Source organism: Tetrao urogallus (assembly GCF_951394365.1).
Source record: "Tetrao urogallus genome assembly, chromosome: 19".
Lineage (NCBI taxonomy): Eukaryota > Metazoa > Chordata > Aves > Galliformes > Phasianidae > Tetrao > Tetrao urogallus.
This window is the reverse complement of record NC_136832.1, coordinates 6,618,523-6,631,788: the sequence shown is the minus strand read 5'-3', so window position 1 is coordinate 6,631,788 and position 13,266 is coordinate 6,618,523. Positions and strand designations below refer to the sequence as shown.

General features: G+C 51.1%; 1 protein-coding gene across 1 annotated transcript in view; it reads right to left on the bottom strand.

Moving 5' to 3' along the window:
* The window catches only part of NTNG2 (netrin G2), a gene marked incomplete at both ends in the record, with an annotated part of 35,008 nt that continues 21,742 nt past the window's right edge, over window positions 1-13,266 (bottom strand). The window contains 10 exons of the mRNA XM_079544722.1: window positions 1-224; window positions 672-806; window positions 1,193-1,360; window positions 2,828-2,902; window positions 3,404-3,469; window positions 3,904-3,978; window positions 6,972-7,040; window positions 9,146-9,271; window positions 11,094-11,120; window positions 12,717-12,889. Of these exons, the coding sequence (XP_079400848.1) occupies window positions 1-224; window positions 672-806; window positions 1,193-1,360; window positions 2,828-2,902; window positions 3,404-3,469; window positions 3,904-3,978; window positions 6,972-7,040; window positions 9,146-9,271; window positions 11,094-11,120; window positions 12,717-12,889 (1,138 nt within the window). The remainder of the gene's footprint in view (window positions 225-671; window positions 807-1,192; window positions 1,361-2,827; window positions 2,903-3,403; window positions 3,470-3,903; window positions 3,979-6,971; window positions 7,041-9,145; window positions 9,272-11,093; window positions 11,121-12,716; window positions 12,890-13,266) is intronic.

Below are 13,266 nucleotides of genomic sequence, written 5' to 3'. Positions count from 1 at the left end.
TCAGAGGTCAGCCCAGCCACGCAGCTGCAGGCCCAGCACGCTGAGGACGATGCTGCTGATGGCAGCCCGTGTGCTGGAGGCACCATCACAGTCCTTTTTGTCAGCTTCGCACCGTGACTGCTGGCACAGGACTCCCTTGAAGCCCACGGGGCAGATGCAGCGCTGGTTCTGGTAGCAGGTGCCGCCGTTCTGGCAGAGCAGGAGCTCGTCGTCACAGACGTTGGCTGTAGGGAGGGAGGGATGGTGGTGGGGGTTGTGTTGTGGGGTGTGAAACCCCTCAGATGCAGCAGGAACCAGAAAGCTTTTGGTTTTCTGCTTTGGCTCTGAGGGGCTCCATCGTCAAACCCTTACAGAGTGGGACCAGTCCCTGTGCCAGAGGAACAGATCTGGGGCTGCAGACTTCAAAGCTGCTTTGGATTTGGGAGGAATGACCAAGCTCACCCCTCACCATGGGCCGGGCAGGAGACACGCTCCTTGTTGGAGATCTCCACCTCTCTGGAAGTGCCACCCCTCATGAGACGCCCCTTCCTTCACCGGAGATCCCCCCACATTGGAGATCCCTTTCTCATGGGAGATTCCCTCCTCATTGGAGCTCCCCCCACGTCCGTGCCCACCTCCCACCTCTATGTGCCCTGACAGGGAGGCTGCCCGCAGTGCTGCCGGTTACTCACGGAAGCAGCCCTGTCTCCAGTAGTAGTTGGGCAGGCAGTCGTCACACTTTGGCCCCGTGGCTCCTTCCTTGCATTCACAGTAGCCGGTCTCGTTGCAGCGGTCGTGCAGGGAGCCGATCTGATTGCAGTTACATTCTGGCCATGAAGACAATGCTGTGAATCCTCACCCTGCCCGCAGGCTTCGTGCCTCCTCGTCCCCCCATGGAGGGGCTGGGGACTTTGGAAAGGCCTGGCTACGTGCCGTGGGCTGGCCCTGAGGGTGCGCGTGTCTGCCTGAGACCACCCTCACCATGGGCAGCCCCTGCTACAGCAATGCATCTGAACCCAATTGGAAAGATTATTTAGGCTTTGGTGCCCGCAGATATTATTTTGGGCTTGGTGGATTGCAAGACCCTAAGAGCTGCTGTCCTCTGAGAGCATCCCAGTGGACACGCTGCCCTCAGAATGGGCTGAACCGAAGCCCATCTCACAGCATGAGGTCCCAGGCCCAGCGCTGCTCCTGAGGCAGTATGAGTGCTCACCTATGCATACATTCTCATCGTCCAGCTCTGCCGAGCTGTTGCGGTAGAAGCCCAGGCGGCAGTGCTGGCAGTGCTGGCCCCGCGTGTTGTGCTTGCAGCTCACGCAGGTCACCACGTTCAGGAAGTCGATGTAGCTGCAGCGGTTGGAGTGGCCATAGCACTCACAGTCTGCAGAGAGGAAGAAAGAGAGAGGTGGGCCGTGGGGAAGCCTTTTGCTCCAACAAAATGCAACGGTTGCTGCCTGTGGGGCTGAGTGCTTGCAGTGGGGGCTGTACCTCATTGCTGCATGGGGGTTGGGTTGGAGGTCTTTGCTCAGAGTGGGGCCAGGATGGTTTGTCCCTGCAGGGTACACAGGCAGGAGCCAGCCCCAGGACACAGCTCTTCGGGGAAATGCATAATTACAGGAGCAGCCAGTGGGCTGTGGAGTGCTGTCAGGTGTTAATTAAAGAGCTGCCTTGTTAATCAGTAGAGCCCAGCTTGATGTTTTGGAGAAGGGAGAGGTATGGGGCTATGCAGGGGCATGCAGAGCTTTGGGGAAGGTTGTGCCCTGCCTGTTGGTGACAGGGAGGAGCTGGGCTGGCAGAGAGGTGATGGGAAGGCCTGGATGTGTGGAACCTGATGCATATGCAGGTAAGCCCTGGCTGCTTCTCTGACCTTTTCCTCATGTGTCCCTTCTTAGCATGGCCTTTGCTGTAGTACTTCCCCAGGCAGTGCCTATTGTGAAGCATGATGACTCTCAGTTCTGGCTGAGTGTGTTATAGCTTAAAATGAGCATGTGCTAGGATGCATGGCTTGTGTGGGCTTTTTCCAAGGGAGATGGGCATGGGGAGGTGGCCCAGCGCTGCCTGGCGTGGCACAGAGCTGCCATTGCTGAGCAGAGTGTTGCTCCTGTCCTCACTGTGCTGCGCTGACCTTTCTCAGCTGTGGGTGTATGTTGAAAAACAACCACCTGGGTTTAATTTCTAGCTGGAAGAACTTAATTATTTGCTTCTTGTGTTTGCTTATTATTACTGTGATGTGGGATGGCGATCACCTTGCAGTACTGTAGTGCTGTGTTCAGGATAATGAATCTTTCTGGGAGTTGAAGAGGACAACACAAGAGGAGGGGAGAGTTCTTGGCTGCTCAGTGGCACAGTCATCCTGCTCAGGAGATGTCTCAGCCAGCTGGCAGGAGACAACGTGAGCAGGGGTGGTGTTGGGCAGATCTGAGCTTCTCCAGTGCTGGAGAGGTGGAGGTGGGTTCAGATCAGGGGTTTGGGTCCAGGCTCCCACATTAAACATTCCAGCATGGCAGAACGATGGCAGGGAAGCATGGGCAGGCATGCATGTGGGGCTGGAGGAAGAGATTTATGCCAATGAAATGAAGATCAGGGAGGATGGAGCGTGGCAGAGGTTTCCCCATGGTTTGCAGCTGCCTAAATAGGAGCTGAGACCCTCTGTGAAACAACCACTGCCTGCCTGATCGATAACCAAAGAACTCCAGCTCACGTGGTTCTGCTGCTGCAGTTCACAAGCAGTATTTTACCCGAGGTGTGTGATCTTACAGAGAGCAAACCCTCCCCATCTTCTCCATGTCTGAGGCTGCAGCTCTTTCAAGGACTGGGAGCCCTGAAAATCCTCACTCCCTCCTCTTACCTTTATATGTTTCAATAGGAGCCACCGGGCCGGTGTCTGGTTGGAGCCGGATGAGTTTTGAGTTCTTTGAGGATGCTTAAGGAAAATCAGAGACAGGCTTTTTCTCAGTGCTCCGCACCACTTTGCGTCCTACACTACTGCGAGCATCTCTGCTATGAGAACAATGATGAGCCAAGTCAGGAACACCGCGCTGGCAGCGTTGAAAGCTATTTCTGCACCAGACAGCTGGTAGCTGCTACATTTCTCCTCTTCTTCTCCCGTCCTCAAAGTTTGATGCATGAAAAATTCCATGCACGGCAGCATTGCAATGCACAGAGCCGAGCGCTGGGCAGAAGGAGCCATCCACGCGTCCCCTGCTTACACACGGGATTGGCTTTGCCAGACTGAGGATCTACAGGTATAAAGAGCTCCTGTCTGTGGCCTTGCTTTGATGACGGCCGTGCAGACAGCCCCTCACCACCCTCAAAAAGCAGCTAGGACCACAGCTAAGAGCACAAAAGCTACGGAGGTGGTATAAAGCACAGAATCCTGCAGAACCCAGGCTGCTCCAGCCCTCTCGCCCATCCCAGCACCTACCTGACTTCTTCCCATGCCTCTTGCCTGCAGAGTGTGCTATGCGCCCTGCTTTGTTCTTCGGAGCTGCTACGTGAGATGATAAAATAGATCTGAATGCTGAGGTGGAGATACAGAGCCCCCCATGCCTGCTGTGCTGGGCTGGATGGTAGCTGATCCACCAGAAGTGGCTGCCCATGGCTGAGTTGGTGCTTGTGGGACCCCCATTTTATCTTCCATGTTCTCCAAGTGTGGAAAAAGCAAATGATCTCTCGAGGAATGGAGTACAAGGAAACTGACTCCTGATTTCTCTAGTTTGTCCCACCCATCCACATCTGCCAACCCCGAAAGAGCATTCAGAAAGACTTCTATGGGGTGGAATGAGCAGAACTGAGCTGATCTCAACTATGAGTGGCAGAATGAATTGCACAGTGCTGGGCATGCTGAGGATGGGCATATTGTCCCCAGCCTGTGGGCAATGAGGGAGAAAACAGACCTGCTTCATCTCTGGGAAAGGGCCTTACCTCGAATGTTCTTGGGAGGGTCTGGTGGCTTCAGCTTGGGTTCAGGTGCTGCTACTTTTGTTGGGCTCTGAACAGCTTAAGGTGGCATCAGTTAGAGAGAACATCAGATTTAATACAGGTCTTGCACTTGCTTGCTTAAAAAGGAGAGAAAAGGACACTGGAAGCTCTATTCAGGTATCAAGGGTGGGTTGGTGGAGCCATGTGTGATTGAGGATACAATGGGGCATGGATAGGAGACAAAATCTCCTGGAAATTGGTCTTCTAAAAGCTACTCTTAAGGGGAGCTGCTGGACAGATGAGTGTTGACATGTGGTCACTGAATTGCATGAAGCACGGAGAAAAGCAGACCTCTGCCAAGACTCAGAAGTCCCCATTGTCCAGTACAGACTGTCAGCATCACCTGGCATTGGTGCAAATGGTGTTGGCCTATCTTATTGCTATTTCAAATACAATTTTTTTCTCTCTGTGAGGTTAGAGACAAGCCCAAAAGCACACAGTTCAAACGAGCCTGAATTCCAGCACTTTCTGTCCCCCATTTACTATGAGCAGATGCTGGGTTGTGTCCTGGCCTGGCTCCAGCTGCTGTTACATTCTGCACTGGAAGGGATGCTGATGTCTATGGGGGAGATTGCTACAGGCATCTCAGCTGGAAAAGGGCAGTGAGCCCCACCAGCAGCTGCCAAAGCATGTGTCAGTGGGAGCCCTGAGGAGGAGGCACTGCAGCCCCAACAGCCTCCCAGGGCTCCCACCAGGAGCTTCATAGCTCACCGTAGGCAGACACGTGGGAGACCTGAAGCGAGGAAATATGTAAGAAGGCATCTATGCTATAAACGACACAAGCCTATCTGTTTACAAAGTTATTCTGGTCTCAGGAGACAACAGGATTTCCATGATCCTCTCTGTTCACCCCGGCAGCAAGCCGAGAACAATCTCTTCTACCACTTATCATCCTCATCTTTCATGTATGCGACTAAACCCTGAGGCTCAATCCAGCCTCACCAGATTACCAGCTGCATGTAGGGCACAGATGAACCCCCAGCTTTTCCCAGGCGGGACGAAGAGAGAGATGCATGGAAAGAAGATACACAGAGCTACGAAGGGAAGCGGTGGGAGCAGGGATTGGCTGGCAGGACCCGGCTCAGCCGTGTGTCTCCTACCTTCTGCTGCCCCAACCTTGGCTGGGGGAGAGCCCACCTGCAGCGGGGCGGCCGCCGACAGGCCGGGATAGCCTGGCAGCAATCAGACAGAGAGCTGTGTTAGGGGCTGTGCTGGGAACCAGCTGGGAGCTTTGCGTTGCGCTGGAGGACAAAAGCTGGCCCTGTGGCTGTGAGCTCGTGCAGGTTTTTGTGCCTCAGGTGGGATTTGGCCGCTAACCTCCCCACGTTGCAGTGCAGAGGATAGGAGGGAAGCAGTGCAACGAGCTGTCGGTTCTCAGCCCTTCTGAAAGCACTGCTTGAGTTTTGTGTGTTTGCAGAGGAATATCCTACGTTGGAGGCACCAAGTCCTGATTTCTGCTGCAAACTCGGCCCTGCTTCAGGCTCTGCTCTTTCCTTGGAAATAGCAGTTACAGAATTTGCAAGCCCCTGCAGGGAAATTGAAGCAGCAGGACATTTATAGATCCCTAGTTTTGATTTCTCTGCACGCTTTCAACCCCTCTGCTTCCATGCCCCTCTCTGTCTCCTCAACAGTGGTAACAATCTTTAGGTTTGCTAGAAAACAAATCGAGGAATGCAAATTTAAAAGCCACATTATTAATTTCAGGCTCCAATTGGGTAACATAAGGAGGAGGAGGGAAAAAAAAAATTCCTTGATCCTTGCCAAGTTTCAAAGGACAAACCCGAGTAGGAGAGAAATGTGATTTCCCAGCCTCGTCAAGGGGATCATAAACAATGCAGAATAAAAAAGAATATATTTTTTTCCTAAATGATGAGCTCCAAGAGAAGGTGATAGACATTGTCCTTTTCAGCTGGGAAGTGGAAACCAATTGATATTAATATGCTGTTAAAGGAGAGTATGAAAAAAGCCCTGTGCAAATTGGCAAGGGTTTAATTAGAGTCACAATAAAAAACAGCCCTGGAGGCATTTTGCTTTTTAGTCATTCGCATACACCTCCACTCACATCGCGTGTGCAGAGCCAGGGAAATTATTAATGCTCATTATCCTGAGAACTTTTCCTTGTAGCTCTGTGACATTAATGGACAGCTTTACATTTCAGGAGTGGGAGAGAGATGCTTCACCCAAACCCGCTCCACACCAACGGGAGCCCCAGGCACGTCCTGCTGGGGCTTCTATGGCTCTGGTGGCAACCCCAGGTCTTGGTGGGGTTTCTGATGAGGCAGCAGGAAGTGAACCAAGGAGCCCTTCTTTGTAGAAGAACACACTGGGGGAAGAGATGTTTGAAACAGTGTGGAAATACAGGGGAAGGACCTTGAGAAGCCCTTGTCTTTCCCCGGGTGCATGAGCATCTGGGAGAGAAGGGCATAGGATGTGTTTGTCCAGCACCAGGGAGTTGGTAAAACCCAAACCAAAGCTTAGGTTGGTTCTGTTTGTCCCAGAAGTGAATTGGCACTGCTGGGTTACAAACCAGTCGGAAAATGAAGCAGGAAAAGGGGAAAAAAAAACCCAAAAACCTACAAAAAAGCTCCTTTTGCTTATTTTGAATGCGGGGGAAAATGTAACTAAAGGCAAGGCAGATTTGACAGGCTCTGGGGAAGACTTAGAAATAACATAACTGCAGAAGGCAAGGGAGATTGGCACTCAATTCATCCTCCTTGGGGTAACTGTTCTGCCTGTTTTGGCAGACCCCGCTATGCTCAGACCACAGCCCGTGTCCTTGGACGCACTCCTTTCCCCTCTCACCACACAACGGGCACAAAAGCATCCCAAGAACATGAGCACGGCTCCTCCTTGACCACAGAAAGCACCACGAGCAGCCAAAGGAAGCTGCTGTCTGCACCCCAGAGTCAACCCAACTCTGATCTACCCCTCTAGTCTACATGCCTGGCTGCTATCCCAGCGTGAGGAGGGATGGAGGAGAAGGGAGAACACATCAGTATGGCTGGAAATACCTGGTTTTTCCTCCTTCTCTTTCACGGGCTCAGAGGCAGCGGGCTCAGAGGCGGGTCTGATGATGCTTGCTTATGGTGGGAAGCAGAAATTCAGAGGGTGAAAAAACAGCGTGTATGTTAGAGGGCAAAACAACACAGCGATGGGACAGGGACCTGGGAGGGGGGGGGATATTAATGTCTGTCTGAGCTGACTTTTAAGTAAGGAGGAATTTGTTTCATGCTTCTAAAATTGAGGAGAGAGGCAATGACAGAGTATCTCACTTGGGATTGTTGCCCATCTCGGGGTTATTGCGTCTCCTGCAAGCGGGTCACCTTTTTTTAATGAGATGTTTTCCCTGAGGTGCAGGTGAGTTCCACTCTGAGCCCCTCGTGGTATTTAAAGAAGTACTTTACATTTTGCAGGGCTGGAGTGGGAAGATTATCTCTGGACATCTCTGGAGGCAGGAGACCAGACTCCCTCTATGAAGGGACCATGAGAGCTGCAAAACCCCAGCCTGAATCTCCTTTCCTGCACAAAGGTAGGAACTGGGGGCAAACTCTACTCTCCAAAGCTCTGAAACAAATTAGGATTGGGCTTCACTTTGATTCCACATCACAGACACAGTTCAGGGGTGGGACCTGGCGGTGCAGAAGAACAAACCAGGGCTCGGATGGAAGTGATCAGCTCAGCCCTGCCCCTGTAGAGGCAGATATAGCTGGCTGTTCCACAGTTTACATTTCTTTGTTTACTTATTACCTGGTGCTAAGGGGTGATGTGAAAATGCTATGAGGGCATTGATTCTATCCAGGGACAAGGGATAACCCCCGAATGCAGGATGCTTTCCAGGTTGCTCAGAGCAGCTTGGCCCTTCATCCCCAACACTGCACTGTTGCCTCCCTGCCCACCCCAAATGGACAACACTCAGAAATCATATGTGAGATAGGCACTAAATACACCACTCACGTACACATAGCACTTGAGAAAAACGAACAATAACAAAACAGGCCTAAAATATTGCTGCGAGTGAGCATGGATAAAAATCAGGTGACCCCAAGTGTGTGGTGGAGAGGTGGTTCCCCCATTGTGGACATAGTGGGGATGGGAGCACTGGGTGGCCAACCACCTCCCCATGCATACTGTGGGTCACAGGAGTGCTTTTGAACAGAGCAGGAGATTACCCAGAGTCCGTGGAAATCGGAGATAAACCCCCAGCTTCCCAAGCAGGGTACCTCCCTGAATACAGCTATATATTCATAAACATGTAATCAAGTTTCCTCATCCCTTTGACTGGCTTCTGGCAGCTCCCCCAGACAGACTGTTACTAACATACTGTGGGTGTAAATCGTCCTCCTGGGAAATATCAGGCCCAGAAAGCATGGCAATGGGAGGAATGCGTGTCTAATTCCCCCATGAGGAGCTTAAAAAAAAAAAGTCCTGCTGTTAAGTTTTATCTGCTCATTTCCAAAAGAAAAGTGAAAATGATGTCTCCTTGTTCGCAGGGGAGGGGAGGAGGAACCCCAGGAGAAAGCACAAAAGTTTTCCTCCATGGGGTGATTGCAGAAATTAGGAAGGGGTGTTATAGGCGTGTGCGAGCTCCATTCTCTGCCCTTTATTTGTGCAGAGCTGCTTTGGGATTGTTGGTGTGTGCCAGTTCTCTCTGAACGCTTGCCCTTGAGCAGGCAGCCAGCCTGCAGCTCAGCCCTTGAGATGGGACTTGAGGCAGGATTTGGAGAGCCAGTGAAGGCAAAGCCAGCCCCCTGGGGCTTGAAAGAAGGTGAGCACAGTCCTCTCCCATTGTGACTTTTTTGGGGAAAAGAAAGAAAGAGGAGGAAAAATAGGGAAAAGTTGCTTCCCTGCATCCAGTCCTGGCTTCTTCCTGCTGCCCTGATGGTAAGAGAGGGGGATGTCAACCCATTGCATGGTCTTGGGCTTCAAGGTGGATCTGTAACTGTTGGCTTCATGGTTGGAGGAAACATGGCACCTGCTCCCAGTGCCTTGGGACTGGATAGGGGCAGAGCAAACCAGGTCTGCTCAGAGGTTGAGGGATGTGAACCTGTCAGGCTGATTTTTATCCATGTCCCCGTATCATCCTAGAGCACAGAAAACCCACAGCACTCCTCACGCATTCTCCAGCATCACCAGAGGAGCCAGGGTGAGAAGAAGGCAAAAAGGAGTGCAGGAAGATGGCACCCACCTGGTTGGGTGGTGGTGGAGGCAGGAAGGGGGGTGCTGGTGGTGGTTGTGGTGGTGGTTGTGGTGGTGGGGATGGGTTTTGCAGTGGTGGTTTTTGCAGTGGTAACCCGCTGCGGTCGCTCAAACGCTATCAAAGAGAAGAGGTGGGAGGCGCTTACTGCAGGGCACAGAAGGGTTCTCTGCACCCCATGGGCTGAGCTGATGGCTGATTTCCCAGCACGGTTCCAACTGGGGCACTGGGAGGTTTCTGTGGATTAAGGCTGTGACGCTGGGAGCGCGTGCGTGCAGGGCTGGAGGCTGTGGCTCTATCAGCTTACCCTGTTGGTGCTGATATTAGCTTAAATACTTACAGCTCTATCATAAACTAATTGCCAATTAAACTTGAAAAGAGGAAAAGAAAGCACGCCCTGTGCAGAGGAGAGAGCAGGATGGGCTCCTGCTTGCTGCCTTCCCCGTGCCAGATGGCAGAGCCGTGCCCACCGCAGCACAGCTTCCTCCCAGCACCCCAAATCTGCTCAGCACCAGCGACATCAACCTGTCCCACCGCCATTTGTTCCTTCCCACCGGCATCTTCCACTCACCAGGGCAAAGGAACTGCTGTCCTGGCTTCAGCACGGTGCTGGCTGCGATGCCCATTGCCTGCCACAACGGCCGGGACCGAAATAACATGTGGAACACAAATTCCTGCTTAACTTACACCTGCTGCCCTCGTGTCCTTGTTTGTCCCACTGCTTCATGCAGATTATTCTGCTTAATTTCATAATAGCCCTGAGCTAGTTTAAATACTTAATTTAGGTCACTTCTAGTCTCCTATGCGGGCTAAATAATCTCTCCTTAACTGGCCTTGGATACAAATCCCTCCTGTCTGCTCTCTGCACATTGCTCTAAGCACACCCCCAGCTTCATCCTGGCAGAAAATTTTGATGGGAAACATTTTCCAGTGAAACAAATGCAGAGCTGAGAATGCCAGGCTGCGTAAAGGGGAAGAAGGGTTGCCAAAATGTGTCTGATCAGAAAAGCAAAGAATGTTTTGGATTCGTAAAGGTTTTTTTAAAAATTTTTTTTTTTAATCCTAAATTACTTAAGGGAGACTTTTAGTTTCTATTTGAAAATTTAAAATCAAATTACTCTAAATATGGTTCATTTACCCAGAAAAAAAAAACTATTATCCAGCTTTCAGTTAGGTGCATTTTTCTTAATTGTATTTGAAGTTATCTGAAACCACTTCTCCTCCAGTTCTTTCCACTTGCCTGCAAACTGAAGAGCTCAGTATTCATTCAGCTCCATGATTTGTTTCTTCTGGAGGGCAATTCTGAGCCATGAAACTCAGAGCCAAGCTACTGCTTCCCCCAGACTCAGGGCTGTTTGATACCAAACTACCTCCAGCTTTGTTAAATAAGGACTCCTATTATTCCTATTATTCCTATTAATCTTTCAAGAGAAATCCCTGCTGAGCTCTCCACTCTTTGCTGCAGACTCTTCGCAGACATATGTTCATGGACACACACGTGTACATACAGACGTACACACACTGTGTGTGCGTTTTTCTATAGGTAGCCCAAGGTGACCCAGCCTGGATGCTGTGCCAAATAATTCAAACCCAGCTCCTTCTTAGAGCAAAAGTCTGCAACACTGGGGGGAAAAGTTCACAGCGAGCAGTGGTGTTTCTGAAGAGTCTTTTTTTATTTCCTTTCCGGCTGCCATTCTAACGAACCTCATGGGGGGAAACCATGCCAGAGGAAGAGGCAAAATGAGGCTGCTGAAGTCAGAGGAAGAAAATATAAGACTCTTTGACAGGACAGAAAATGAGGAGCAATTAGGGGAGACTTATTGCCTGGAAAAATGATAATGGACAGAAAACAACCATATTTCTTTTTTTCCTAGTGCCATCCACAAGGAGCATGCACCGAGGGGTTAAATGCCAGCATTTCGGTTACGTTTTTACTTACTGCCAACGGCTGAGCCTACAGCTGCACCTGGAAAAAAACAAGGAGAAACAGGTCACTGGGAGCAGGAGATCAAACAGGCGCACAGAGACCAAACAGCCATTAGTTGGCAGGGGCCTTGCTCGTAGTCAAATATGTCTGATGCATCATCTTAAAAGCTGCTCTTGTCAAAGCACAGAGGAGATTGTCCAGGGTCTGATATCACACACCTTTCTCATGGCGTAGAAAAGCCATCTTGGTCCTGGCTGAAAGGTTTTCTGTTAACCTTGACCTACCATTGATGCCCAGTGAAGGACAAGCGCATCTTGTGAGGTTCCCTGTGCTAAGTGTGGATTGCAGGGTCTGGACCAGTTTGTAGCATCCAGGCAGTCCTCAGCGGGAGAGTTTCAGTGCCCTTCCCGTAGGGGGCTGCAAAGCCACAAGATTCAAATCTGCCACCCGAAGGCATGGAAAGCCTCAGCTTGGCACAAACACAGAGCAGGGGGCCACTGGTGGAAGGCTTCCAAGAGGAGAGGGCTGTGGAGAACACAGCCTCTTGCAGAGGAAGAGGATGGTGATGGAGGAGGAGGAGGAAGCAACAGAGAGATGGGAGGAAAGAAGGAAGACTGATTGACAGATGGGAAGAGAGATGAATGGGAGAAACAAGAGAAGAAGAGAAAAAGAGATAGGAAGAGACACAAGGAACAGAGGGGAGGGAAAAGGAGAGAACAGCATGTCTGTGCCTGTCAACACCAGAAACTTTCCCAGTCCCCTTTGAAGCGATGCAGCCGCTTGGTGGTAGCTGACAAGCTCGTTCCCTTTCAAAGAACCTGCTCGTCTACCATCCCTGGCACACACAAAACATTCCTGTCACGGCCTTCGGAGCCTGGATTTCAGCTTTGATCATCTTAAAGCACATAAATCTTTCAAAAAATTGGGGGGAGGGAGGGAAAAGATTCTCTTTGGTAATGCTCAAAGCTTCTGTTTGAAAGGCCGAAGGGGCTACTGTGGCTGTGTGACATTTAAACAAGTCTGTTGATGTGGACTGGATGGAAACCCAGAAGAAAGTGGCCCATCTGTGATGTTTCCTGCCCCAATTCCCTGGCTGAAGGATGGTGGGTAGACATCCTTTCTCTAATCTGTGCACCTTCACTTCTGTCACTGTGTCGCTGCAGCAATCGGATGAGACTGGAGCTGAGCAGAGGGACTGCAGCTCTCAGCGCTGCCTGTGACGCCGACACACACAGAACAGGATCCAGAAATCAGCCAAGATAGCTGCGGTGCAGCTCCTGCAGCCGGCTTCACTAGGCTCACGGGCTATGGGAAAGCCAAGGCTCTACTGTGGCCAAATAATTTTCTCCAAGGGACAGTAATGTGCATTGCTACAAAGCCACAAACCTTTGCTTTGGACCGTATTTGTACAGGTCTAAATGGAGTCGTCCTTGGACTCACCACTGACCTACCACCCACCAACAGATCCCCTTCGTCCCCACCCGGATCCGTTCTCATTTCTCTGTGCACCACAGGCAAATCCTCGCTTCCCTTCTGAAAGCTGAGTGCCCTGCACTGCTTTGAGATGGAGGAGGAGAAGATGAGAGCTTGCTCCCAACCATGGGCATTGTGCAGGCTGAGGTGCAGGTTACTTACATGCATTGGGGGAGCCGTTGGGGAGGGGCAGGTAGGATCCTGCTCGCCAAGACCTGGAGCGAAAGTTCTTCTTGCACTTGCCACAGTCCTGCCCCGTGGTGTTGTGCTCACACTCGCACTGGAGGCTGCCCTCCTTGAAGGTGCACAGGTTAGCGTGGAGGTTGCATTTGCACCTGGAAGAAGACAGGAGAGATGTCAGTTTTGCTGCACCTCGTCCTTGCCCCAGTGTGTTTGAAAATGTAGAGGTGAAGCCGGGTTGGTTACACCTCTACTGTTCCTTCTGCGGTGTTTTTCCACTGAACCCACGGAATTTGGTGCTGTGGGGTTATGATATCCTGGGTGGATCTGCACAATGCATTCCGAGATGAGAGATTCCTTATTCCTTCCACCCAACTGTGGGAGCAGAGACCATTTCGTGGTAAGACAGTCTCCATTCAAGACCCCAGGAATGATTCCCTACATTTCTATGACAGACAAGCAGCAGCCAGCCCAGATGTAGGCTTTTACTTGGAGGCAGAAAGGAAGCTTTGGTTTTTCGGATGGAGGAGAG